Source organism: Astyanax mexicanus, chromosome 8 (genome assembly GCF_023375975.1).
Source record: "Astyanax mexicanus isolate ESR-SI-001 chromosome 8, AstMex3_surface, whole genome shotgun sequence".
Lineage (NCBI taxonomy): Eukaryota > Metazoa > Chordata > Actinopteri > Characiformes > Acestrorhamphidae > Astyanax > Astyanax mexicanus.
Window position 1 is genome coordinate 24276494 of NC_064415.1, and position 23396 is coordinate 24299889.

At 36.4% G+C, this 23396-nt stretch overlaps 3 protein-coding genes across 10 annotated transcripts; 1 reads left to right on the forward strand and 2 right to left on the reverse strand.

Moving 5' to 3' along the window:
• Nucleotides 1-709: 709 nt before the first annotated feature.
• Nucleotides 710-6852, reverse strand: otub1b (OTU deubiquitinase, ubiquitin aldehyde binding 1b). The gene is made up of 7 exons (XM_007248065.4): nucleotides 6727-6852; nucleotides 4276-4337; nucleotides 3155-3253; nucleotides 2900-3018; nucleotides 2293-2377; nucleotides 1983-2177; nucleotides 710-1213 (listed from the first exon to the last, which is right to left on the reverse strand). Exons 1-7 carry the CDS (start codon nucleotides 6767-6769, stop codon nucleotides 1016-1018), a joined length of 801 nt encoding a protein of 266 aa, XP_007248127.2. The 5' UTR covers nucleotides 6770-6852; the 3' UTR covers nucleotides 710-1015.
• On the forward strand, nucleotides 6576-8544 carry cskmt (citrate synthase lysine methyltransferase). 2 transcript variants are annotated; one of them, XM_022678403.2, is made up of 2 exons: nucleotides 6576-6706; nucleotides 7738-8544. In XM_022678403.2, the coding sequence occupies exons 1-2, from the start codon at nucleotides 6622-6624 to the stop codon at nucleotides 8406-8408; spliced, it is 756 nt and encodes a 251-aa protein (XP_022534124.1). In that variant the 5' UTR covers nucleotides 6576-6621; the 3' UTR covers nucleotides 8409-8544. The 2 variants fall into 2 exon arrangements, with proteins under 2 accessions (XP_022534124.1, XP_007248126.3); XM_007248064.3 differs by lacking the exon at nucleotides 6576-6706 and adding an exon at nucleotides 6853-7032.
• A 1270-nt stretch (nucleotides 8545-9814) lies between these two features.
• fam113 (family with sequence similarity 113) lies at nucleotides 9815-23198 on the reverse strand. Of its 7 annotated transcripts, XM_022678398.2 has the most exons (10): nucleotides 15665-15806; nucleotides 15264-15364; nucleotides 15083-15162; nucleotides 13596-13828; nucleotides 12848-12998; nucleotides 11890-12133; nucleotides 11387-11482; nucleotides 10874-10936; nucleotides 10642-10779; nucleotides 9815-10509 (listed from the first exon to the last, which is right to left on the reverse strand). In XM_022678398.2, the coding sequence occupies exons 2-10, from the start codon at nucleotides 15343-15345 to the stop codon at nucleotides 10361-10363; spliced, it is 1236 nt and encodes a 411-aa protein (XP_022534119.2). In that variant the 5' UTR covers nucleotides 15346-15364; nucleotides 15665-15806; the 3' UTR covers nucleotides 9815-10360. The 7 variants fall into 7 exon arrangements, with proteins under 7 accessions (XP_022534119.2, XP_049339055.1, XP_049339054.1 ...); XM_049483098.1 differs by lacking the exons at nucleotides 15264-15364; nucleotides 15665-15806 and adding an exon at nucleotides 22716-23198; XM_049483097.1 differs by having other exon boundaries at nucleotides 15264-15807.
• Nucleotides 23199-23396: the final 198 nt, after the last annotated feature.

Consider the following 23396-nt stretch of genomic DNA (forward strand, 5'->3'; position numbering starts at 1 on the left):
GTTGGAAAAAGCCTTGGAATTCAGATTAATCTGGTTGTTTCACAATAATAAAGGTGTGAGCAGATTACTTCAATCAGAAAAAACTGTTTAGTTGAACTGTAGGAGAGTAGCAGTTTTTTAGAAATGTTGGTGACAAGTGGTGCAATGAGTTACACGGTAGTCCTCCATGTAGCATACAAGCTCAAGTAATATCTGGTAACCCATGTCACATTTTCTAGTTATTCAGTTCTGAAGAAAAAAAATAGAGACTACTTTAGTTTCTGAATCAGTTTCTCTGATTTTGCTATTTATAGGTATATGATTGAGTAAAATGAATATTGTTGTTTTATTCTATAAACTACGGACAACATCGCTCATATTCATAAAGTTTTAAGTGTTTAGAAATCAATATTTGGTGGAATAACCCTGGTTTTTAATCTCAGTTTTCATGCATCTTGGCATGTTCTCCTCCACCAGTCTTACACACTACTTGGTTAAATTATTCAAGCAGTTCAGCATGGTTTGATGGCTTGTAATAACCCATCTTCCTCTTGATTATATTCCAGAGGTTTTTTAAATTTGGTAAAATCAAAGAAACTCAATTTTTAAGGGGTCTCTTAGTTTTTTTTTTCCCAGAGCTATATATCTTTAAGCTAGTTTTACTTTTACTACTATTAGAATTCCAGTAGTATATGTTTTGCTTAACCTTACTACAAATACGCTTAAGACATAAGGTGAAAATCCCTTTAATAAAACTCATGAAATTCAGTGTAACAAAGGAAAAACACTAACTAAAAGCAAGTCGATAACATTTACAACCACAAAAGAAAACAACAAAAAAAAACTGTACAACCCTAATGCTGGATTCACTGCTGATTTTTCTTTACTTCTTTTTGTAATAGGGGGAGAAATTTAGTGAAGAAGAGAGAACGGTTCATTGTAATACGGCGGTGTAGCCATTGCGCATGGATGTATGAAAAATCGTGGCTGGTTCTCAGGTGTAAATTCCTCCACCGCTGTGCCAGAATGAGGATCGCTATTTGTACAGGATGTCGTAGTGGCCTGGCCGATACAGGAGGAAGATGCGTGGTTCACTGCCCTCTGGGAAGACATGGTGGTTAACCGTGCCACCCTCCCCTCGGTCCATATACTCCACCAGAATGGACACATTTAGCGCCTGCGCTAAGGCTATGATGTGGATGTGGTCACTCTCTTTGGACATTGGCTCCACCTCCTACAAAGTAAAACAAAGAACCTTAGGTTAGACAGTCTCAAACAGAGGTGCTTGTCATTTATCACACTGAAAAAATACTTTTTGTAGGCATACTAAGCACTAATAACTACCTCACAACACAGTCCACAGACAAAAAAAAGACAGGTTTACAAATTGCTTTGAACAAAAAGATGTGGCATCTGTGTGGCTTGCCAATTATGGAGGGAAAAAAATAGGCACAGCTGTTAACTGAAAGCCATTCCAGGTTACTCTACCTCATAAAGCTGACTGAGAAAATGCCAAGATGTGCAAAGCTGTCATCTAGGCAAGCAGTGCCTACTTTAAAGAATCTAAAATATATAACATTCTGGTTTGTTTAAAACTTTGTTTTTGCTTTATAGGTTGGATGACTTTAGCGGTCATCTACAATGCAGAAAAAATAAATAATAATAAAAAAAACACTGAATTTAAGATGTTGTAGTTGTAGTTTATATTTTCTGGACAGTGTTGATGTGTTCTTCTGTCCATTATCAAAGTCATACTAAAGGGAGTTTTGAATAGTATTTTAAACATAAACCAGAAATGTTCATAAATTGTTCTTCACAACAATTGGATATCCAAAAATTTGGGGTGTTTGAAGTACACAAAAATAGAAAAAAAATAAATAAATGTCAAGCAACATGGAGACTGACATTTAGTTATGATGGATATCATTCATCAAACAAATCACTGATCAAAGCACACAGGGATCTTGTCCAGTTTTTGTTTATTTTTAAGAAATCCTGCTTACCTGCTGGCAAAATTCTTTGACAGAGCGTCCTCCTTCTATGAAGTGCTGAAAGAAGCCGTGTTCCCTCTGCAGATAGCCTGAAGTGAGCAGCCTCAGATACACCACCACATAATCAGACACACTCTGGTCATTAAAAGAGTTCAGCAGCTCCCCAAGAGCCGGTTGTTTTTCACACAGCTCAATCAGGTCCATGAACTAAAAGCAAGAGCAAGACAATGAGAAAATAATTAACGCAACATCAATGCAAATACAAACCGACAGAATTTGAAATAAACGTATAAAAAAGGAACTCTTGTTCCATCCAACTCACCGTGTTGTGAAAATCCTCGATAGTGAACTCTGTAAATCCCTGGGTCACAAGGTCCAGTTTGCTTTTTGCTGCCACTGCTTTAAACCTATTTCAGATATGCATATTCAGATCAAATTAGCAAAACACACAAAATACTAATTTTTAGTAGCAAAGAAAGCCTGGATTTATATTATTATACAGGAGTTTGATAAATCCCCTAAACTCTAGATTATTTACTTATTTATTTAATACTACTAAAACTACTAACCCTAATGCAAAAACTATTAGACATTATATGGTAACAGTAATCCCACATGATTTTAATTCAAGGCCTATAAAAAAAGGTGACAAATGTTGGAAAATTTCCAACAACCAGAAATGTATTTACAATGTGCACTTAACTTGGGCAGAATGTACTAAGAGCTATAAATGTAATCATTTGCCTAATAACAGACTACAGGGTCTCGATCATTAACGTTACACTTTTTAATGAGAATTTATTCTATTTTTTGGACGATAACTTACAACAGATTGTATTAATTTTTTTTAAATGCTTTTATATTCAGCCTCACAAAGAAATGAAGCACAATAAAGCAAAATACAGCACCAAACCAAACACAAGCTTTACTTCTGTAGCTCTTTGCTGTCATCCAGTAGTGACTCCAAATGTGAGAAGCCGAAAGCTCTGTAGAAACAATTTCCATCGGGCCGTGTCTTCCGAATGTATGAATATTTTTTGTGAAGGTCCTGTAGAAATTACATTTGAGATAAACATTTAAAAATAATTACTTAATTTAATTCAGACAAGTAAGACAAAATAAATGCTTCTACAAACAAAAACACAAAAGCCATTAAACTGTACTGATGCTCAAAAGATGTTGACCTTAATCTTGAGTTGATAGATGGTGTCTTCTTCAGCATACTCTTTCTGTAGCACAGACAGCTCCTGTCTGTCTGACACTAATGGGTTAGTAGTGGCTATCTGTACAGAAACAAAACAGACAGCAAGTGAGTTCATACAGCAGTGTACCTGCTTATGAAAAAAATTAGACAGATGAAACAGGATAATTATACCACGTTCACACAGCAGGTGAAAGTACACAAGTCTGATGTTTATTTTAGGCTGTTCACACCATGTTTAAAATGTGACCTATATTTGACATTTGTTTAAGTAAAGTTTTGGTTTTAGTGGTCTGAACTTGCTGTAAAGAGGGCACATAATTCAGCCACTGACACTTTTGTTTCACGTCCTTGGTTTCTTTAAAGTTTTTTGCCTTTGATTCTGCGGCCTCATCTTGTGGATGCATTTGGCCACTTTTAGATATACTGAGCAGTTGCAACACAAGCCATTTAATGTTTTTGGAACACAGAAGTTATTACAGACATTTATGAGGTCTGTAACCTGGCTATTTCACCACTTTCTGACTGACTAACCCTCCCTCACTCTGTCATCCTTTTCACGTCTACTCGTGTCTATTTTCTGTTCTCCTCACAGATGTTCTTTTCTTCTCACAGATGTAAATCTTAACAGATTAAAAAATAATTCGATTTCATGGCTTTTTTTGCCATTCACACTGCTGCACAAAGGACACATCTGTGTCACATTTGACAAAAAAAAAGTCTAGGCTGCTTTTAACTGCTGTGTTAACATGGTGGTAGGGATGAACTGGTGATGAATATCTACTGATGATAAATATTTATCAAAAAAGTTTGGTAATACACACAATCACACACCTTTGGTTAGTATTTCAGAGAAATGTAACATTTACTTGTGTTCTAGGTCATATTACTGGATGAACATGGAGTCAATGGAATTTATTTTTAGCTGTAGTAATTATCTGGGCAATATACCAACTTGCAGGGAATAAAGAAACAAACCGCTGCAGAGACCACATCCTCTTAATGGTTTTGGTGCAGTAGTTTTGGTCCGCATCCAAGTGCAATGTAACTGGACTAAAAACACAAGTGAGATCATGTTCATAATTAAAGTACATCAAAACTTACTTCCTGCTGAATTCTGTCTTGCTGTGCCATGATAGCTTCATCGTAAGCCAAGCAGTTCACTCCTAAAACAACAAATCAGAAAACTCATGATTACAACTCCCAGTCACACACATTACCCAAGACTAAGACAAGCTGTGAAAACAAATGACAGGACATTAGATCACTTATTACACTCACATACGTCACAATAGACATCCAAAAAAAGGCCAAAACAAGTATTTACTATAGTCTGTGGTTTGCACAAAAATGCATCCGTTCAGCAAACAGAAAAGCAAAATGATAACTTTTGGTGTCCCTGGCAGTAATAGTGCACATTAGTATGGTCTATAAGATTATAGTAGAAACCAGAGTTGTGCAGAAAACTAGAGATGGTACTAAAAGTACTGTATTGACAGCTGATTACTGTTACAAATACTGGACTGTGTATTCAGTTCATTCATTTGTAAAATGTGCTCAGTAATACTGACATAAACAACTGAAAAGCAAAGAGATTTATCAGTGTACTCATGTTTTAGTAGAGCTCATTAAACTGACTATCACAGTGAATTACCAGTATATTCATGCAAACAGAGCTTTTGATGGTAGCTGGTTTAGGAAGGTTTCGATTAATCTACAGTATTATGGTGGTTGAACATTTGAATCTGATTGACCAGTTTGGTGTCTCTGGTCGACCAGCTAGGTCATACTGCTTATTTAAATGGTGTCATGCTGGTCAACTAATAGTTATGTTGGATGACCAGCTTAATTTTACTGCACAATCAGCACTGTCAGGCTAGTCTACCAGCTTGGTCTTGCTGCTTAACCAGCTTGGTCATACTGGTTATTTAGCTTGCTCAGGTTGATCATGCTTTTCGACCTGCTAAACCATCAAACTCAAACAAAAATAAACATATTCTGCTCACACGGTTGATCACAACCAGTAAGGGTTTTTTCAACAGGGTAACACAAATATTAGTTTTATTCAATATTTAGCAATAGAGATGGGAAGATTGATCGGCTATATACTCGTATCTGCCAATTTTTAGCCAAAACACTCAATCGGCTGATAATTGTCTAATTTAGCCGATTCAACTCAGGGGCTAAGGTAACACTGTAGCGCTGTGTGTGGATCACTGTTGGGGCAGTTTGTCCACAGGAATGGCATAAATTGGTGATTAGCCAAGTGCAAACCACTACTGGCCAAAAAGTAGGGCTGTGACGATTAGTCAATCCTATACTTTTGTCATTTTTAGGGTGATATAGGTATGTCAACTATCAAAATGTCCTGCAAAACCGGTCTAGGCCCTTAATGTTTTGCTGTCAAGGTAAGGTTAAACATGCATTGGATCATAAACCCTTACCAATAGGAAGCACAAAAAGTGGGCATGACAAATTATATTGTGACTTATCAAAAAAAAAACACCGCAAATTATTTAATTGCTAAAATAGCCATTAGTTGCAGTCCTACCAAAGACATTTGGGAGAATATTCTGATTAAAGTGGTGGTAGTGTGATGGACCACACATCTGAGATTACTCGAGCCAGCAATGAGAATGTCAGCTGACCACTGGTTATTGCTAGACAATGTCAATCAGAATTAAAAAAGGTCTCGGAAAACAGAACAAAATATCACGTTTTAAAGGGATTGACGAGGTTACAAAAAACACTTCTCATGCTTTGAGACTTCAACAGATCATAGTAAGAGACATTAGCAAACAATGTGGCTAAACACTTTGGCTAATAGCATAAATGGATGAGTAGCCAGGTGCAAACCAAAACTGAGCAAGAGGAACACAAAGCTTTGTAATTTATTAACCAAAGAAACATAGATCTATATTACCCCTAAGACTAGAGTTAGAGTTAACCTTAAGGTTGGTGGCTGTGTGAAGGACCACACAACCGAGATGACTCGAGTCAGTGAAGTGTATGTGCAGCACATTACTGTAAAACTCTGAATTATGGAAATAATATTAGATATTTTAAAATGTGCTAGTATCAGATAAATGCGTCGGTTCGTGTTGTGAGCGTCTGAGGCAGAAGCAGAGCAAGTGAGCAACCTCTGCTTTATTTACACTCAGGCTTTAGAGGCTTTAGTTTAACAGAGAAAACAACAAAACACGGTCAGTGTAGAAAATGGCCAACCAGAGAAATAATATTTTGTTTATCTCCAGGTTAAATCACTGCATCTGTATCTAGGTTAGGGTTATCTGTTTTGTGTGTTTGCGGAGAGAGGAGCTGTGGCCTCCTCCTCCCCCTCATTCTCTCACTCCTTCCTTTCTTTTTTTCCTCCTCTTCATGATGCTGCTGCTGCTGCAGTAGAGCGGCCCACAAACACTGCAGTCCTAATTCACAGATAGCTTTAGGAAAATGAACGATTTAACTCCGGAGACATGTCGGACTGAGGTATACAGCTGCGGAACAGTTACAGGAGCGCTGTCTGTAGTTTTAAAAGGTATAGCTGCCTCCACTCACCCTCCACCTCTCCCTGGGATGTTTCCTGCTGCTCGTCCGCCATCTTGGATAGGGGTTGTGTTTCCCCCCTCCCTCTGTGAACCTTTCAGCACTGCCGGGTCACTGCTGTACCGCAGCGTGCGCACACACACACACACACACACACACAGAGGAAAAGTGTGTGTGAGAAACCACCTTCAGGCATTTGGTTAGCTTGGAAGCTAGTTAGGAAGGTTAAAATGCTGAGAATACTCAGGGCTTCATTGTGTCTGAGGAGGAGTTTTGGGAAGGACGCTCTCATGCGCTGCCACCACACCAGTCTGACAAGTCAGTTGAGAAAGTTGTTTATTTGTTACACAGCTTTATTTATCTGACCAGTGCATGTTCTAGTTAGTGCTGATCGGTATGACCAAAAATGCATATCACGGTATTTTTCAAGATTCTGACGGTTTCACAGTATTTTTATTATTATTTATTTATTTATATTTTCTTGCACAAATGGGCTTGAAAATAGGTTTGTGACTTACTGTACTGTTAGGAGTACATATAATAATAAACACAAAGGCTTTAATTAAGGCTTTGATTATTATTGGGTTTACTTTGTCCTGCAAAATTACACAATATATGAAGAAATCAGACTTCATTAGCAGCAAAACAGCTGAAGAATGTAAACTATAGACCTTAAATAGACCTAAAATACTCAATGTTTAAGTATTCAAAAGAAATGTTTCTCAAATGTTCTATTACACAAGAAAGTGGACACATGTTTAAAATCAAATTATAATATATTATTATTATTATCAAAGCCATTAAAATATTTAAGCAGAAGTTTATCAGTTTATCACAATTCCTATGGTTTTCCAGTTTGATCCTGTCTGTCAATGATCTAAATGACACTACTGCAGGGAGATGCTTAAATTCTTTACATTATTGATCCGCATTTATCCAATTTTTCTTGAGTTCTGTTAATGTATGTTAATTGTAGTCATACATAGCATGTAAATGCACTAAACACATCCTGTGTGTCCACAGATGAACTAATTGAAAACATGGACAAGAAGGCGACGTGGGACAGATTCTACACAGAAAACGACAAGGGAACATTTAAGAATTTTGAGTGGTTCTTTGGCTTCCATGCAATCCAAGACTGCATCCAACCTCTGTTGCAGACGACATCCAGCACTAAAGCACCATTACATGTATTGGATATTGGCTGTGGCACATCAGCTTTGGGGCCTTGTATCTACAGACACTCTGAATGTGCTGTGAGGGTGACCTGTGCTGACATCTCTCCAGTGGCAGTGCGACTGATGCAGGAAGATGCAGAAAACACACCAGTACAACCCTGCAACCCGTCCTCCACTCTAGTCTTCCAAGAAATGGACTGTACAGAACTAGAAGGACACTTCAGGCCTGGGAGCCTGGCCTTAATAGTTGACAAGGGGACGACAGATGCTTTAGTCAGGTCTAAGGAAGGGCGAGCAAAGGCTGGTCAAATTGTAAGGCAATGTCTCAAAGTTTTGAGACCCTCAGGTCACTTGCTGCAGTTTTCAGATGAAGACCCTGATGCCAGGCTGCTTTGGCTGGAGAAGGAGAGTCGAGGTTCAGAAGTGGAATCTGAAGTAGGGGTATATGAAATTGGACAAATAAGAGGGGTCACCTATTTCTGCTATCAGATAACTCCATGTATAGCCCACCACTGACACGAAGTGTATGTCACTGCCAAAATGCTGTCTGGGCAACACGGTTTCTTTCATTAAATTTCTCTGCAGGTCATTTAATTGTTTAAGTGTAATTTTTAAATACTTTAAAAATAATAATAATAAAAAAATAATTAAATATTTTTTTAATTACTGGTCTTTCTTAAATGTTTTAAATATTGTCTGTGTCTGAAACTTATTTCACTTAGAAGAATGTGTAGTTATGCAGGTCTCTGTATCTAATTCGAAATAAATTATAGGTTTTGACAGTGCCAGAGTATCAACAGTTGACTGCTAAGTATAAACATTAAGTTGTGTTTACATTAGCTATTAGCATTTTAGCTTTTTAAAACAAAAAGCCAGATTACTAAATCTCGATTCAGACATAATTGGGTGCCCCCTGTCTCAAAGTCCTGTTGGAGTAGAATGCATTTTTTTATGTTTCAGACGCAACCATTGTTAACCTTTTCAAAGGCAAAACTAAACCATAACTGAAACATTATAAACATTAAACTGAACATTATAAAAATTTTGTTTCTCCAAGATGCATTCCACAATCAAAACTCTCATACAACGAAACAAAATATTAATTTCAGTATATTTATTTGATTTCAGTCCAGATGACTAAATGGAGAGACTTTGGCTACATTCACATTACCAGGCTGAAATGACTGTGTGGCTCAGATCAGATTTTTTCATGGCTGTGTGAACATGCCACTATCATAAGTCACTATCACATATGTATCCAATCCATGGACATGCAACATGAAAGCGAACGGACGAATCCATCAATTAATTTGTCTTTTTGCTTTTATGCATGCGCTATGTGCTTTTCTCTCGTATCCACACATCTCTTGGTGCTGCTGACACAGCAAAAGCAAACCGCACAGCTTTTTTTCTCCGTCTCGACCCGAGCATGTACTGAGCTGTTTTCTCTTCACTTGGACAAAAGATGCTCCACATATGAGCTGCTAACGCATTTATTTCCCTTTATTAAGCTACGAGTCATCTTTTAAATATGCCATTTTTGTTGTTGGTGAAGAAGGCAAAAATTACAAAATTACTTGTGACATTACGAATGACTTCCATTAAGAACATATTGCTTTTTACCTTATAGGAAAAATTAGCTCAGAAGACACAGTAAAGATCATATTTAAAAACACCACCGAAATGCAGTGATTCAGTGAAAAACAATAATCTTCAACTACAGTAACATCTTTCAGAGATGGCTATATTAGACATTAAGTGAGCAGTCATATCCTGAAGGGAAAAAATGCCAAACTGTGATGACCGTATTAAATGTTTTTACCTTAGGAGCGATTCAGGAAGAACATACCCCTGAGAAAGCAAGACCAATATCACACTCCTGTCTTAACCACCTAGATAGACTATAAGAGGACCACCATGACTACACAAATAAGATCTTTATTGTAACTTGCAAAAGTGCTACAGTTAAAAGAAAATGAAAAAGGGCAACAAAAGGCCTGAAACCAAAACCAAACTAACCCAAAACAATATTGTAGCAGGCTTCAAAAAAGCCAATATTGTTTTTACCAAAGGAAGAACGCTGGCTGGGTTAGATATGGTATCTAAAATAAAATAAACAGAACATCAAGGAATTGTAGACAATATTAATGAACTATGGTGTTCACATAAAATAACACCAATAAAATCCTGGAATGATTAAGAACTTCACTTCTAACAAGGACAATAGGGGAACAACAGGGGCATTTGTCTTAAAATACAAATAAAGGCACATTTTTGAGAATACCATAAGTGGTACAACATTAGAAAAAACAACAACAAACGTCTGTACAGTCTTTGACAACTTACTTAAACAACAGACCAATATCTTAACATCCTAACACTATGTACAAGTAGTAAAAACCTGAAGGTTTTTGGAACGACATCAAACCCACCATGTCTTACAGAAAACATATCTCAGTTTTTTGTTTTTATCTGTGAGAACGGCTTGGTCTCTGACGAGTGTATGGGTTGTAATTCCGCTTTTCGTGCTTCTGTTTCATCACATAACTGTTCGCTGGGCAGGAGGGGGCAGCAGACACAGGTCTGTAATCAGATGGTGGCAGGCTGCTGTGGCCAGCTGTAACAAAATGAAAAAATGTTATGTTAATTTGACAAACCTCACCTTGAAAATGTATTTTTTCATAAATATTCCTAAAATGGGATAATGTAATAAGCTACTGATGACAAAAGCTATAATTGTGTCCCTTACTGGTCTGAGCTGTGCTGTTTTTCTCAAGGTTCTCAAAGCTACAGTAACCGACTCCAAACTGAGTGAGTGTTTCTAGTCCATCTTCACAGAAATGAGGGCCATAGCCATCATACTGCTGTTTCTGGGGCCAGACAGCCCCTGAGAAATATATTATGAAAAAGACTAAGTTAATACTTGTTTTACTAAAAGGTCTAGATTCTATAAAGAATTTCAAGATTAAAGTACTTTTTACCTGTTTGACTAAGGGCACTGGGTTCCATGTAAAAGTTGCTATACACCCTGCCATCACATGGGCCTGTAAAAAAAAAAAAAAACATAATTAATTTATATATATATATATATATATATATATATATATATATATATATATATATATATATATATATATATATATATACACACACACACACACACACACACACACACACACAAATTGATTACAAATATTTTTGTATTTTGGATTCTGGTTGACTTTTAGGAGCTCCACCCACATGTAAATTTGCCCTGTTTTTCTCAGAAAGACTGTTAAAAGGATAATATACAAGAGTAAGTGTGCAGATGTGTCTACAAACACCCACATTTAAACAGCATTTTAGAGTGACACAGTAATTGTAGGGTGATTTTCCCACATCCCAGGGGTGCTCTACAGGATTAGCTACAGTATACCCTGTGAAGATAAAGTGAACCACATTATTAGTGAAACGTGAAAAGTAGGATAAACAAAATCATGTAGTAAGCTCTTTACCTCTGAAATAACCAGAACCACCATAGGAATATGATGGTCTGTAGGCACTTTGATAGGAAGTTTGGGTATAATCCAGCAACCACATCTTACTTTGGTCTGAAATATGAGGTTACCAGTGAATATCGCAAATGAAAGCAAACATACATTTTGCAATTCATAAATGTTTCAAAATCCAGCTGTATATCAACTAAAATGTTAAATACAATTTAAAAGATTTGATTTGATGCATTTTTCAACTAAATGCATTAGTGAGGTTAGTGAGGTTATGTTGAATGATCTCCACTCTAACTCATTTTCAACTACCCAATTAATTTTAAAAGTATGAGACTGAGCACTATCTTTCCAAAATGCACAGTTCCACTGCTACACAGCTTAATGCTAGTTCAACAGGCTGATGCTTATCTGCCGCAAAGAGTCCTACATAACACTAGACACGTTATATCTATTTTTTGCAAAAGGTCCACAGGTAGGTCTTGGACTTTGTGAAGTTCCCCTTTACTCACCTGTGGCAGTGTGGCTGGGCAGCTCCACCCCCCAGGCCTGAGCAGCATGGGCTAGCAGCAAGCATGTGATCTGACGATGAGCCACAGCATTCCAGTGAACCCCATCTTTCATGCGGCAATGGAGGCTAAACCGGAACATGAAGTGCAAGTCTAGAACGTCCAGCCCATATGCATTTGCCAGCATGGCACTGTAAAAGTTTGCCTCGATCACATCAAAACGCAGTGTCGGGCCCATGTCCTCAATCTAAATTGTAAATTGAAAGAAATTAATTCACAGTCATTACTAATTTGTCTGAAGGAGGGTCTAAGAATTTGTACTTGTACTGAATACAGTGACATTTGAAGAATCATGTCCCATAACTTTTGTTATCCAATGGCAGCTATAGAACACTGCACTGACTCACACTGCTCACATCGACAATTCAAAAAGTCCTCATGATTACCACCCACTGCATCATTCACTATATAAAGCTTTACTCTTTGGTTCACACACAAAACTGTAATGTCAGAAATGGGACGTCTCATTTATCTGGTACCCACTAAGTTAAGCTTGAATTGCAATATTTAACATCTTTTTAGCATGAGCATACTGGCCACTGTTTTACAGGTTTTACACACACACACACACACACACACAAGGTAACAACTCCAAACCTACACAGGTGTAGATGTTCAGTTAAATTTTGGTGTATATATTTAAAATTTTTACATCTTTAAATGTTAAAATAAAAAAACATTCAAATGCTGCTGGCTGTTTTTTATGAAACGCTTAATTCACTAACTAGAAATATTTTGAGTGGAATACAAGCAATTTAAAATCACCTGATCAAAGCATCTGCTGAAGGCTTTAAATAGGTATTAATAGCTCTTTGTGAGGATGGGAGTAGTACAATGTTAATTTCCTCCCTCCATGTCCTGGGCCCCTGCTTTAGAAAACCTAAAGACAGAAGAGACCCACCTCTGGCACAAGAAAGCCTCCAATGATCCTCTCGCCCAAGGGCATGGTCATGTTCCACACTATAAGGCATTGTTCTGGCAGAACGGCTTTCAGTTGTGAAAAGAACTTGTGCAGGTTCTCCTTGTACTCAGAGACCCACCTACGGTTGTATCTAAACACCAAAATAGAAAAAAAAAAAAAGTTGATACGCATGAAGCAGAGATGATAATTCTTCCTGTAAAAAGTATCATTGTGGGTGTACATACACAATGTTTATTGCCCTTGGGTTTACAGGTTTTATATAATTTATTTGTTCATTTATTTTTTTCAAAATTTATTTATTTATCCATTCATTTATTTCAACATTTGTTTATGTATTCATTTATTTAATTTAACATTGATTTATTTATTAATTTATTTCTGCATATATTTATCTGGTAGTGGAAGGTAGTTTGTTCCACCATACAGAGTTCCCCAATGGTGGAACAAACTACCTTCCACTACCAGATCAGGAGAATCTCTCGCCATCTTTAAGAAACTCCTGAAGACAGAGCTCTTCAAAGAGCACTTACTCTCTCAACACCTCTAACACACTAACTACTTCTAACCTCATTTCCTTCTTCCTCTCCTTCACTCCACTATCCTATTACTCCCCTTTGTCCTCCTTTTATCCCTATCCAAAGATGTTTTACCTTTAAACTTTTTTTACATTGTACTTGACTTTGGACAAAAGCGTCTGCCAAATGTAAATGTAATGTAATGTAATTACCTGGACACATCCCAAACACAGGAGTTGACTATGACCACATCTGGTTTCTGATCGTTCTTGAAGTCTGCAAAGATGCTCTCCATGTACCTGGAGAAGACCCGTGTGACAAAGTAGAACCGAACCAGGTGATGATCTGAGCGGTACTGACGTACTTCTCTGTACTCTGTGCCATTGTTCATGTGACCCAGTCTCCCTCCTTCCACTAAACAGTCCTGTTCAAAGGACAGCTCACCCTGAAGAGAAATGATGGTAAAACAAAAATGTGTGACAAAACCATATTGCTGTTTCAACAAACAATAAGCTCAGCTGGTCCAGGAGGAGAAGCATTATTGGACAGCCCTCAATTTGATAACATGGTCAGGATTACTGGAGAGCTCTGCTTTCTGATGTAGCTACCCCTTAATATACTATTGCATCTATATATTATTGCAACTAAAAAAAAGAAAGAAAATCATTGAAAAGTTACTTTATTTCTGTAATTCAGTTCAAAATGTGAAACTTAGAACACCAGCAAACACTTAGCAAACCATCACTGATCATCAGTAAATTTGGCATTTGATTTGGAAATCAAGAGACCAGAGTCTGGAGGAAGAGTGGAGAGGCACACAGTTCGAACTGCTTGAGGTTAAGTGTAAAATTAATCAGTTTATTATTTGGAGAGCCATGCCATTTGCTGGTGTTGATCTACTGTGTGATATCAAGATGCGGATTTCATTTTTCAGCAGGATTCGGCACACTGCCCACACTGCCAAAAGTAAGTCTTATATAATATTCAAATTTTCTGAGACATTGATTTTGGGGTTTTCATTGGCTGTAAGCCATAATCATCAACAATAAAATAAATTAACTCTTAAAACAGATTATTCTGAGCGTAATACATCTATATAATATATGAGTTTCACATTTTGAACTGAATTACTGAAATAAAATAACTTGTCAATCATATTCTACACTTTCGAGATGTACTAGTATTTACATCTCTTTATTATTCAACTGTACACCTTCACAAAGTGAGAACTTACTTATAATGCACAACCCACTCTAATTTATGGATTTACACAGAAATATGTTGAAATCCATAACTGTGGGGCCTGTATAAGTAGCCAAACTGGGAACCAGAAAGTATTGCCCATAGAATCCATGTTGGCCCAATATTAATGTTAGTGATGGGTTGTATACTTTACACAGGAACTAGATGGAACATTCTAGTGGGCTTACAATAGACTGTAAAATAAATGGGCAAACGGAGAAAGCACAACTGGCTGCCAACAACACCACAAGTAACTTACAAACATGCTGAGCTCATGCCAACCTGAAACCCACCCAGCCCAAGTTTCCACCCATGAGAAATGGTGGGTGGAAGAGAAACAATTACCCATGACTGTCAAAATTAGGAGGTAAATACAGAGGATTTAAGCAGCCATCTGTCCACATGTGTCTCAAAGAAAGTTAGTTACTTTAAAAAAATCTGATTTAGAAGGACATACCTTGCTTTTTAGCTGGGATAATGAGAGATGGGAATCTCTCTGCAATAGTAACACCAGGTCTTTGTACACAGAACGCTGGACTACAAGAACAAAATCACAGGGGAGTGAATGTCTTAGTAAACAGTACCAACAGCAAGCAACATTTTCTTTATATTTATTAATATCCAGGGTGATTACTTACTTGAATCTCCAAGTACGACAACAAACTTGTTGTGGAGGAGCTGACTAGCCTGATGATGGGTCACATTTCTCATCATGGCCATCCTGCACCTGTGTAACAGTCTGGTAAACTAACTAAACTAAACTAAGTCTAGTGTAAACAGACAGCTGTACTAAGAACTTAAGGCGGGAAATGTCGTCTAGCTACCAGTACACGTTAATAGTTAGACAGCTAGGTTAAATTATCACGGTGTTAGTGCTATGCTGAATCTGTCAGGCATTAATTTCCATCCAGCCTCTTCAGAAAACGGCGGAAAAAACTTTCCAGAGAAATGAGAGCGTCGCACGCGGTCAACTAAGCCGTGCTGTTATCTCTTCATGCCTCATAACTCAAGCGATAATTAAAATATTATAGCAAGTTACCTTAGCTAAGCCGTAGTGCCTTCGTCTCTTCTCCTGCCCGTCTAGCTAACTCGATAACGTGATCTAACTAGCGTTCATTTAAACCTGAACCGACTGACTCATCTGTGAGCTCGACACACGAGGCCTAGTCCAAACTGGAGCGTTTAAAATGAGGTAAACAAATAATTGAATTATTATTACAATAAAATTTATGAATAAATAATTACAATTAAATTTATGAATAAATAATTACAATTTAATTAATTAATAAATAAATGTTGAAATAAACGAATTAATAAATAACTGTTGAAATAAATAGATGAATAGATAAATATATGCAGAAATAAATTAATGAATAAATCAATGTTAAATTAAATAAATTAATACATAAACAAATGTTGAAATGAATGAATGGATAAATAAATAAATTTTGAAAAAAAAAAAAAAAAAGAACAAATAAATAAAAGCAGCCCCAATTAAAGGTTCATGCATGGAAATAGATTCCTGATATAATCTTAAGTGTGTACTTTTTCATGACAAAATATATGTTATTTATTTATACAATGATGTATGTGTGTATTTATTGATTGATTCATTTATTTATTTATCTCTTTATACGTACATTAATTTATTTATACATCTGGCATTTTTCGTCCTCCTTTAGTAAAAGGACTGGTCGAGTAAATATAGCTCACCTACGACCACTAGAAGGCAGTAGATTGTTTACCTGTAACGTTTTCTGTTTGATTCTATCTAGGACCAGTTGCTTGCGTTTTAATGGAGAGTGCCAAACTCAAAAGCAAACACTACTGAAGAAAAATGTAAATGCAATCCACAGTATGCCTTGTTCCACAGTAACATGCAGAATATGTGCCAAAATGAAATGCAAAACTGGTTTCTGGTGGACAAAAACTGGTTTCAGTGCGCTTGATCACTTTAGTAAAAAACACGAGGCTGAAGTTCACCAGGGTCTTATTTCCGTCTCACCACAGGTTTATACACATCTATATACAGGGGTTGGACAGTGAAACTGAAACACACTACAATAATGTATTGTCCCGGCGGACAGTTCTGATGGAAACAGGAGAGTTGAGGTGCACATTTAATTCTGCCGTGATTTGGGCAGCCGTGGTTTTATGTTTTTCGGATACAATCCGGGTTAGCGCCTGAACATCCCTTTCAGACAGCTTACTTTTGCATCCACAGTTATGTTCACAGGGTCATTTTGTAAAATATCCACAGTGTTCTTTTTTTTTAGGAATTTAACAGGCTGATGTATTGTGTCTTAAGCCTATGTATCAAGAATTTGTCTTTTTTAAAACCATCTGCTGAATTTGTCTAAGATGTAATTAGGCCACAGCTGTATTCCTCTCCACAGCTTTAGACCTATTAAATGGTATGATATCAAGATGTGAACGTAAATGTGTAAACAGTAGCGATGTGTGATATGACACTAAAATAATATCACAATGTTTCAGGGTAATTTTAGCATAGCGATATTCTGGGCAATATGACAACATTGAATTTTTTTTTTTATAATTTTAAGAACACACTACTGCAACAAGATAAATATTCAACATTGTGTTGTGATATGGCATATTGAGATTTTCACCAGATTTAAACAGAAGTCAATGATACAACATGCCATGATACTAATAATGCTATACTGATGCTAATATGCTAATCAGCAGAAAAATTGTACCCTGATGTCCCATATGGCCCTAAAATATTATCATGGTATTTCAGGGTACTTTTGTGATAATTATATTAAAGCATTTTGCCAATATTATTATGTACGATATAATATGGTACATCCTTAGTAATGTTTGGTCCTACTTTATTTTATTCACGTTTTAGAACTTCTTTATTGAACATATTGTGGCATCCTTGCCTGATATAGTAATAAATGTAGGCTACATAGAGCATGAATCTTAAAAACACATCCATATTCTCAGTTTTTCTGGTGTTAAGGTGAAGTTTTGGATCCCTTAAATAATCAACCATTAAGGGATTGTATGCAACAGGTTTGCATTTATGGGTTAGACAAAACAGCATACCTTGTTTTTGAATGGTTTCAACCACCATAAATCATTCTGTAACCAGAAACATATCTTCTAATATTTTTTGTCTTTCTTTCACAGTAAGTCAGCCCAAGGATCAACAATGATGGTTTTAATAGTGTTTATTCATATTGAATTAAAACAATTTAAACTTTTCTCTTTAATTAAAAAGATCCTCTGAATGAAAAAAAACACATTAAAGCAATTTGAAAACTTTAAAGGTAAATATATCATGACAAACATCCTAAACATTCAAATGTCTGACTTTTAAAACATATATTCCTTAAATTATTTAAAAGAGCATAGCTAAAATAATAAATAGCAACCAAGCACAAAATCAGTGTCTGAAACAATCAGCCAGGTTTTTAGAGTTCCAAGGTCCAGCGCTGTTGGCCAAAAGCTAATGGATCTTCTCAGTCTTGGCATTGTGATATCGATGAGAAGTACGCTTAAAGAGAGCACAAATGTGATAAGAAAGGTTATTACTAACGCTTTTTAAAATGATTTTTCTTTTGCCTGCCACCACTATACTATAGAATAGATTACTATATAATTAATATACTGGGCTTCATAACATCAGGGTTCTTAATTTAGTCCAGAGGTTCAGTGACGTATTTATTTAACCCCGCACATCCAATCCAGGTAGCACATGGTGTAAAAAAAAGGAAAAAGAATTACCTTGGTTTTGCAGTAAGGTGCAAAGGACAGGTCTTTTTGACCAGATACCGTGGTTATTTTTCTGGCCCTGGAGTGCTTGGCTCGTTTGCACAGCCTACTGGAGAAGCCAGGCCCAATCGGAGAACTGACAAAAGAGAAAAAGATAAATGATAAGTTAAATATAAGTGTTTAGCTTAGTTATCTTTAGGTTATGTTTAGTAAAATTAAACTAAACTAAAAAGTCAAACCCAACATATTAATGATTGTGGAGAGGCTGATGATGAATCTTCCTAATGATTCAAGAAATTAAGTAGACTTTATTATCATTTCACATCACATCACATTGCACATCATGTGCAATGTAAAATAGATGAATATAAAGAAAAAATAAAATAGAGTACAAATAAAATTATAAAATATATGTGAAGATAAGCCACAAGAGTGTAAATGTGCTTCTACAGAGTCAAAGATCTATTACACAGTCCCTGTCATTTAATTAACTGTTAATACTGTCCTCACCTGCTGATGGCATAGCCAGAACTGCTGTCTACACGCTTAGTGCTGGAGTCTCCCTGGTCTGAGATCACAGCAGGTCCCACACTCTCTCTATCCCGGAAGATGGTAGTTTGCTTGTTTGAAAGGGGCAGAATATCACTCACACCAGTTCTCTTTTGACTAGAATCTCCTGGAAAACAAAAAGGAAAACTCCTGAAAACAAGTTTGGAATAAGTGTAATAATCATCCATCGTTGTGTATAAGCTGTATTTCAAGCTGCTTACAGTTTGATATGTCACCTCTTATTAGAAAAAAAAATACTTTTTATCTTTTTTTTTTTCACAATTTAGCTTTATACATATTATAACTTTTCTACCTCGTCCTAGCGTAAATATCTTTTTGGACTAGTGTGATATATGTTTTTTTTTTTCCCCAATTTTGGGCTTTTTCCCATTCAGCACATTTTCAAAATTTGCCAAAAGGAGACACCATAACAAATACTGGAGCATTGGACACTAGACAAATATTCTGGTAAATTTCAAACCAGCCACAAACCAACAATAGCATCAGAGTTCCCCTTTACTCACCCTTGGCAGTGTGGCTGGGCAGCTCCACACCCCAGGCCTGAGCAGCATGGGCAAGCAGCAAGTATGTGATCTGACGATGAGCCACAGCATTCCAGTGAACCCCATCCTTCATGCGGCAGTGGAGGCTGAACCGGAACCTGAAGTGCAAGTCTAGAACATCTAGTCCGTATTTATTTGCCAGCATAGCACCGTAGAAGTTGGCCTCGATCACATCAAAACGCAGTGTTGTGCCAATGTCCTCGATCTGAATTGCCAAATGAGAGAAAGTAATTACATTATTATTGTGTGTTTTAAAATGTAATTAGGTACAATATGATACATTTCCTAACACTGCAAAAATAACTAGTGGCTGAATATGAGCCTTGTGATCCCATGTTATTGTTTATATAATGTTAATGTTAAGAAGATTGAATGTTAAAAAGGGGAAGGTCTAATTACAATGACATACCGAAGGTCAACTGTACAACAGTATGTAAATATATTAGGTGACGAGAATTATCGAAAACTGAGTGAGACCTGATTATGGGTGCAAGATGGATGGGACATTTTTTTTGATCCACAGTGTCACAGTGTGTTGTGTATACCGAGAATATATCATAGAAAACATGACCACCCATAGTGGACAGTGCAAAGGGTGGTAATGATCATGGTTGGTGGCGTCTGACTAAAATTATCTATGTAAACAGACAAATGACTCTGGCACTATGTGAGCAACAGTCTGAACTAAACTGAACTGGACTCAGAAACAAAATGTTGTTTGTTAGCAGTGTGAAAGTACTGTACCAGCAAGTCAAGGTATGCATTATACTGTACATTAAACAACAGAAGAAAAAAAAAAAAGGTTTTGCGCCGAAACCTGACTCCCCTTCACATGCATACCAGTCACACAGCAAATGGGTGCAAACACTAGCATTTTTGTGTCTCCTGTGTCTACCATAAATTTAGATTAACTATGCAGATTTATAAGCAGATACAAAAAGAACCTAACAGTAATCGGTTATGCTCATTCTGATGCATGACACATGCATGCAAAGGGGCGTTCAACAAAATCTGGACAAACCAGCTAGTGTCAAGTATAGGAAGATGCAGACCATGTAACTTATGACATGATCTATTATAGTTCTTCTTCATAGTCTGCTCACTAAACTGCAGTGTGAACTATGCAGACTAAATATATTTAATGTAACAAACAGTCGAGACAAGCCCTGGACTCTGGTCCTTTTTTTCGGTTGTGAAATGTTAAATTTCTCCCTCCAGGACTGAAATTCTTGACCTCTGCTTTAGAACATGTAAAGACAGAAGAGACCCACCTCTGATACAAGAAAGCCTCCTCTGATCCTTTCGCCCAGAGGCATGGTCATGTTCCATATTACAAGGCATTTCTTTGTCAGGATGGCTTTTAGCTGTGAAAAGAACTTGTGCAGGTTTTCCTTGTACTCAGAGACCCACCTCCGGTTGTATCTATACATGGAAAAAAAACAAAAGAAAATTTTAACATATCACATTTGAGTAAGAATCATTATTATTCTGCACTTATACAATAATATTTGCCCTTATGTTCACAGGTTTAACAGTTACCTTGACAAATCCCAAACACAGGAGTTGACTATGACCACATCTGGTTTTAGATCGTTCTTGAAGTCTGCAAGGATGCTCTCCATGTACCTGGAGAAGACCCGTGTGACAAAGTAGAACCGAACCAGGTGATGATCTGAGCGGTACTGACGTACTTCTCGGTACTCTGTACCATTGCTCATGTGACCCAGTCTCCCTCCTTCCACTAAACAGTCCTTTTCAAAGGACAGCTCACCCTGAAGAGAAATGATGGAAAAAAACAAGATAAAACCATATTGCTGTCTTACTGAACACTATGTTCGACTGGTCCAGTTGAAAATGTGGTCCCTCAATTTGGGAACAGGGTCAGGCTTATTGGAGAGTTCTGCTTTCTAAAGTACCATATATGCACATATCTGTGATTATATTTAATTGTACACCCTTATAAACTGAGAAATTGCTTCTGATGGGTTCCACAGGAATGGCCCTGGGAATTGTAAGCCTTTATTGTTTATGTTTTATAATTTTAATAAACATCATTCAGATGCAAAAAGTATGTTGAATCAATTTTATCTCCAATGTATTGAATCAATGAAAATCTCCAACATAAGAACTGATTTATTTGTGCACATAGATGTAGCGTTGTGCACATAGATGTAGCGTTGTATTAAACTTTACTTACATCAAATATTTATATATATACATATATATATATATATATATATATACACATATATATATATATATATATATATGTGTATATATATATATATATATATATATATATATATATATATACATATATATATAGTCTGTATTATAATCTCATAGCTTGTACTGTGTTCGTGCATTGTGGAAAGGAGAAATTTAAATAAAGGCAATTGTATTATCACTATTCAATTAAAAGCATTAAGTGTAGAAGAACCATTTAAATCATTTGCATGAACATTAAGTGTCAGAATTTCAACAATAACCGAAAAAATTTAATAATATCAAATAAAGGTTGTTCTTCCAACATTAACTGGTTTAATGCAACCTAAAAAAATATGTTCATTTAATGTTCTTTGCAATCAGGGCTATTAAAAAGCTGTTGTACCAAGAGTGACACTAACCTTAAATCTTTTCACCTTAAATTAATTGATAAGGCAAAAATTATAGCCTTTATAATTCATAGTGTCATAATTGATACAATTCAAGGAAAATACTTTTGTACTTTTACTCAAGTTTTCTACATGGAGGACTTTCAATTTTACTAGACTTGTGTATCTACCAATAACTATAAAAAGTATAAAACTTTCTATATAAGGGTTTTCATAAAGGAACAAACATACAGCACAGACCAAATCTGCCCAAGTGTTACATGAACAGTGATAGTTACATTTATTATTTAGAAGGTCATACCTTGCTTTTTAGCTGGGATAATGAGAGATGGGAATCAGTCTGCAAAAGTAACACCAAGTCTTTGTACACAGAGCGCTGGACTAAAAGAACAAATAACGGTGTTAGAAATTATACATCATGGGACCATTGGAATTGCTAAATTGGGAAAAAATGTTAAATGGAAAAAAATGGAAAAAAAAAAACAATAAGGCTTCAAAGAGTTTGACAATAACCATTATAAAAAGGACAACTGACCTGGCTAAAAATACAAAAAAAGGAAGTAGAAATGATACATCACAATTACTATTATTTAGGGTGATTTACTGAGTTTATACTCACTTGAATCTCCAAGTACGACAACAAACTTGTTGTGGAGGAGCTGACTAGCCTGATGATGGGTCACTTTCTTCATCATGGCCTCCTGTGTAACGGTCAGTCGTTACACTAGTCAAAGCTGATTAACAGACTCGAAATCTCTTTATTAATAAATGTGACCATTTATTTCACCCAGAAACAAAGAAAGGCAGTTATCTGGATGAAATCTCTCAGCGTTAGTGCGGTGCTGAACGTTACAGATTTACCCAGACGATTCAAAAAACGCGGGGTAACGTTTCTCCTCAAACGAGAGGATGAGAAGCGTGACTTGGTCAGATAGCGGACTATACCACCAGGAGGCGCTGTGTGCAAAGTGTTTAATAAGCGGTTTAGGGCCTCTCTTAAAAAAATAAAAACCGTGTACATGCAAGTATCACATGCAACATACCCCCCACACACACACTCTGAAACAAAAACATTAAAATCACCAGTGCAGTTATCAAACTGTGCACCGCATGTATGTGTAAAACATGTGACCAACAGCTTCTCTCAAGCGTTTATTATTGGCTATTTAAATGTAAATAAAAGAATAATCATTAGGTTGCAAAATTAAATTATATTTATACAAGTGGTCAATCACTTAAAAAATAATTTGTATTAACACAATATTCTGTAAATAAATAGGTAATTTAAATAATGATTTAA

What these genes read in the sequence shown, in the direction of transcription:
- otub1b (XM_007248065.4), bottom strand. Translation starts at nt 6,769, where the DNA reads ATGGCGGACGAGCAGCAGGAAACATCCCAGGGAGAGGTGGAGG. An exon ending in TCTATCAACTCAAGATTAAG is followed by an intron (nt 3,019 to 3,154) that starts GTCAACATCTTT and finishes TAATTTCTACAG; the next exon opens with GACCTTCACAAAAAATATTC. An exon ending in TCGAGGATTTTCACAACACG is followed by an intron (nt 2,178 to 2,292) that starts GTGAGTTGGATG and finishes TCTTGCTTTTAG; the next exon opens with TTCATGGACCTGATTGAGCT.
- cskmt (XM_007248064.3), top strand. Translation starts at nt 6,945, where the DNA reads ATGCTGAGAATACTCAGGGCTTCATTGTGTCTGAGGAGGAGTTTTGGG. An exon ending in CCACCACACCAGTCTGACAA is followed by an intron (nt 7,033 to 7,737) that starts GTCAGTTGAGAA and finishes GTGTGTCCACAG; the next exon opens with ATGAACTAATTGAAAACATG.
- fam113 (XM_049483097.1), bottom strand. Translation starts at nt 15,345, where the DNA reads ATGGCCATGATGAGAAATGTGACCCATCATCAGGCTAGTCAGCTCCTC. An exon ending in TGTGTTTGGGATGTGTCCAG is followed by an intron (nt 12,999 to 13,595) that starts GTAATTACATTA and finishes TTTGGTGTTTAG; the next exon opens with ATACAACCGTAGGTGGGTCT. An exon ending in GCCCAGCCACACTGCCACAG is followed by an intron (nt 11,483 to 11,889) that starts GTGAGTAAAGGG and finishes CTCATATTTCAG; the next exon opens with ACCAAAGTAAGATGTGGTTG.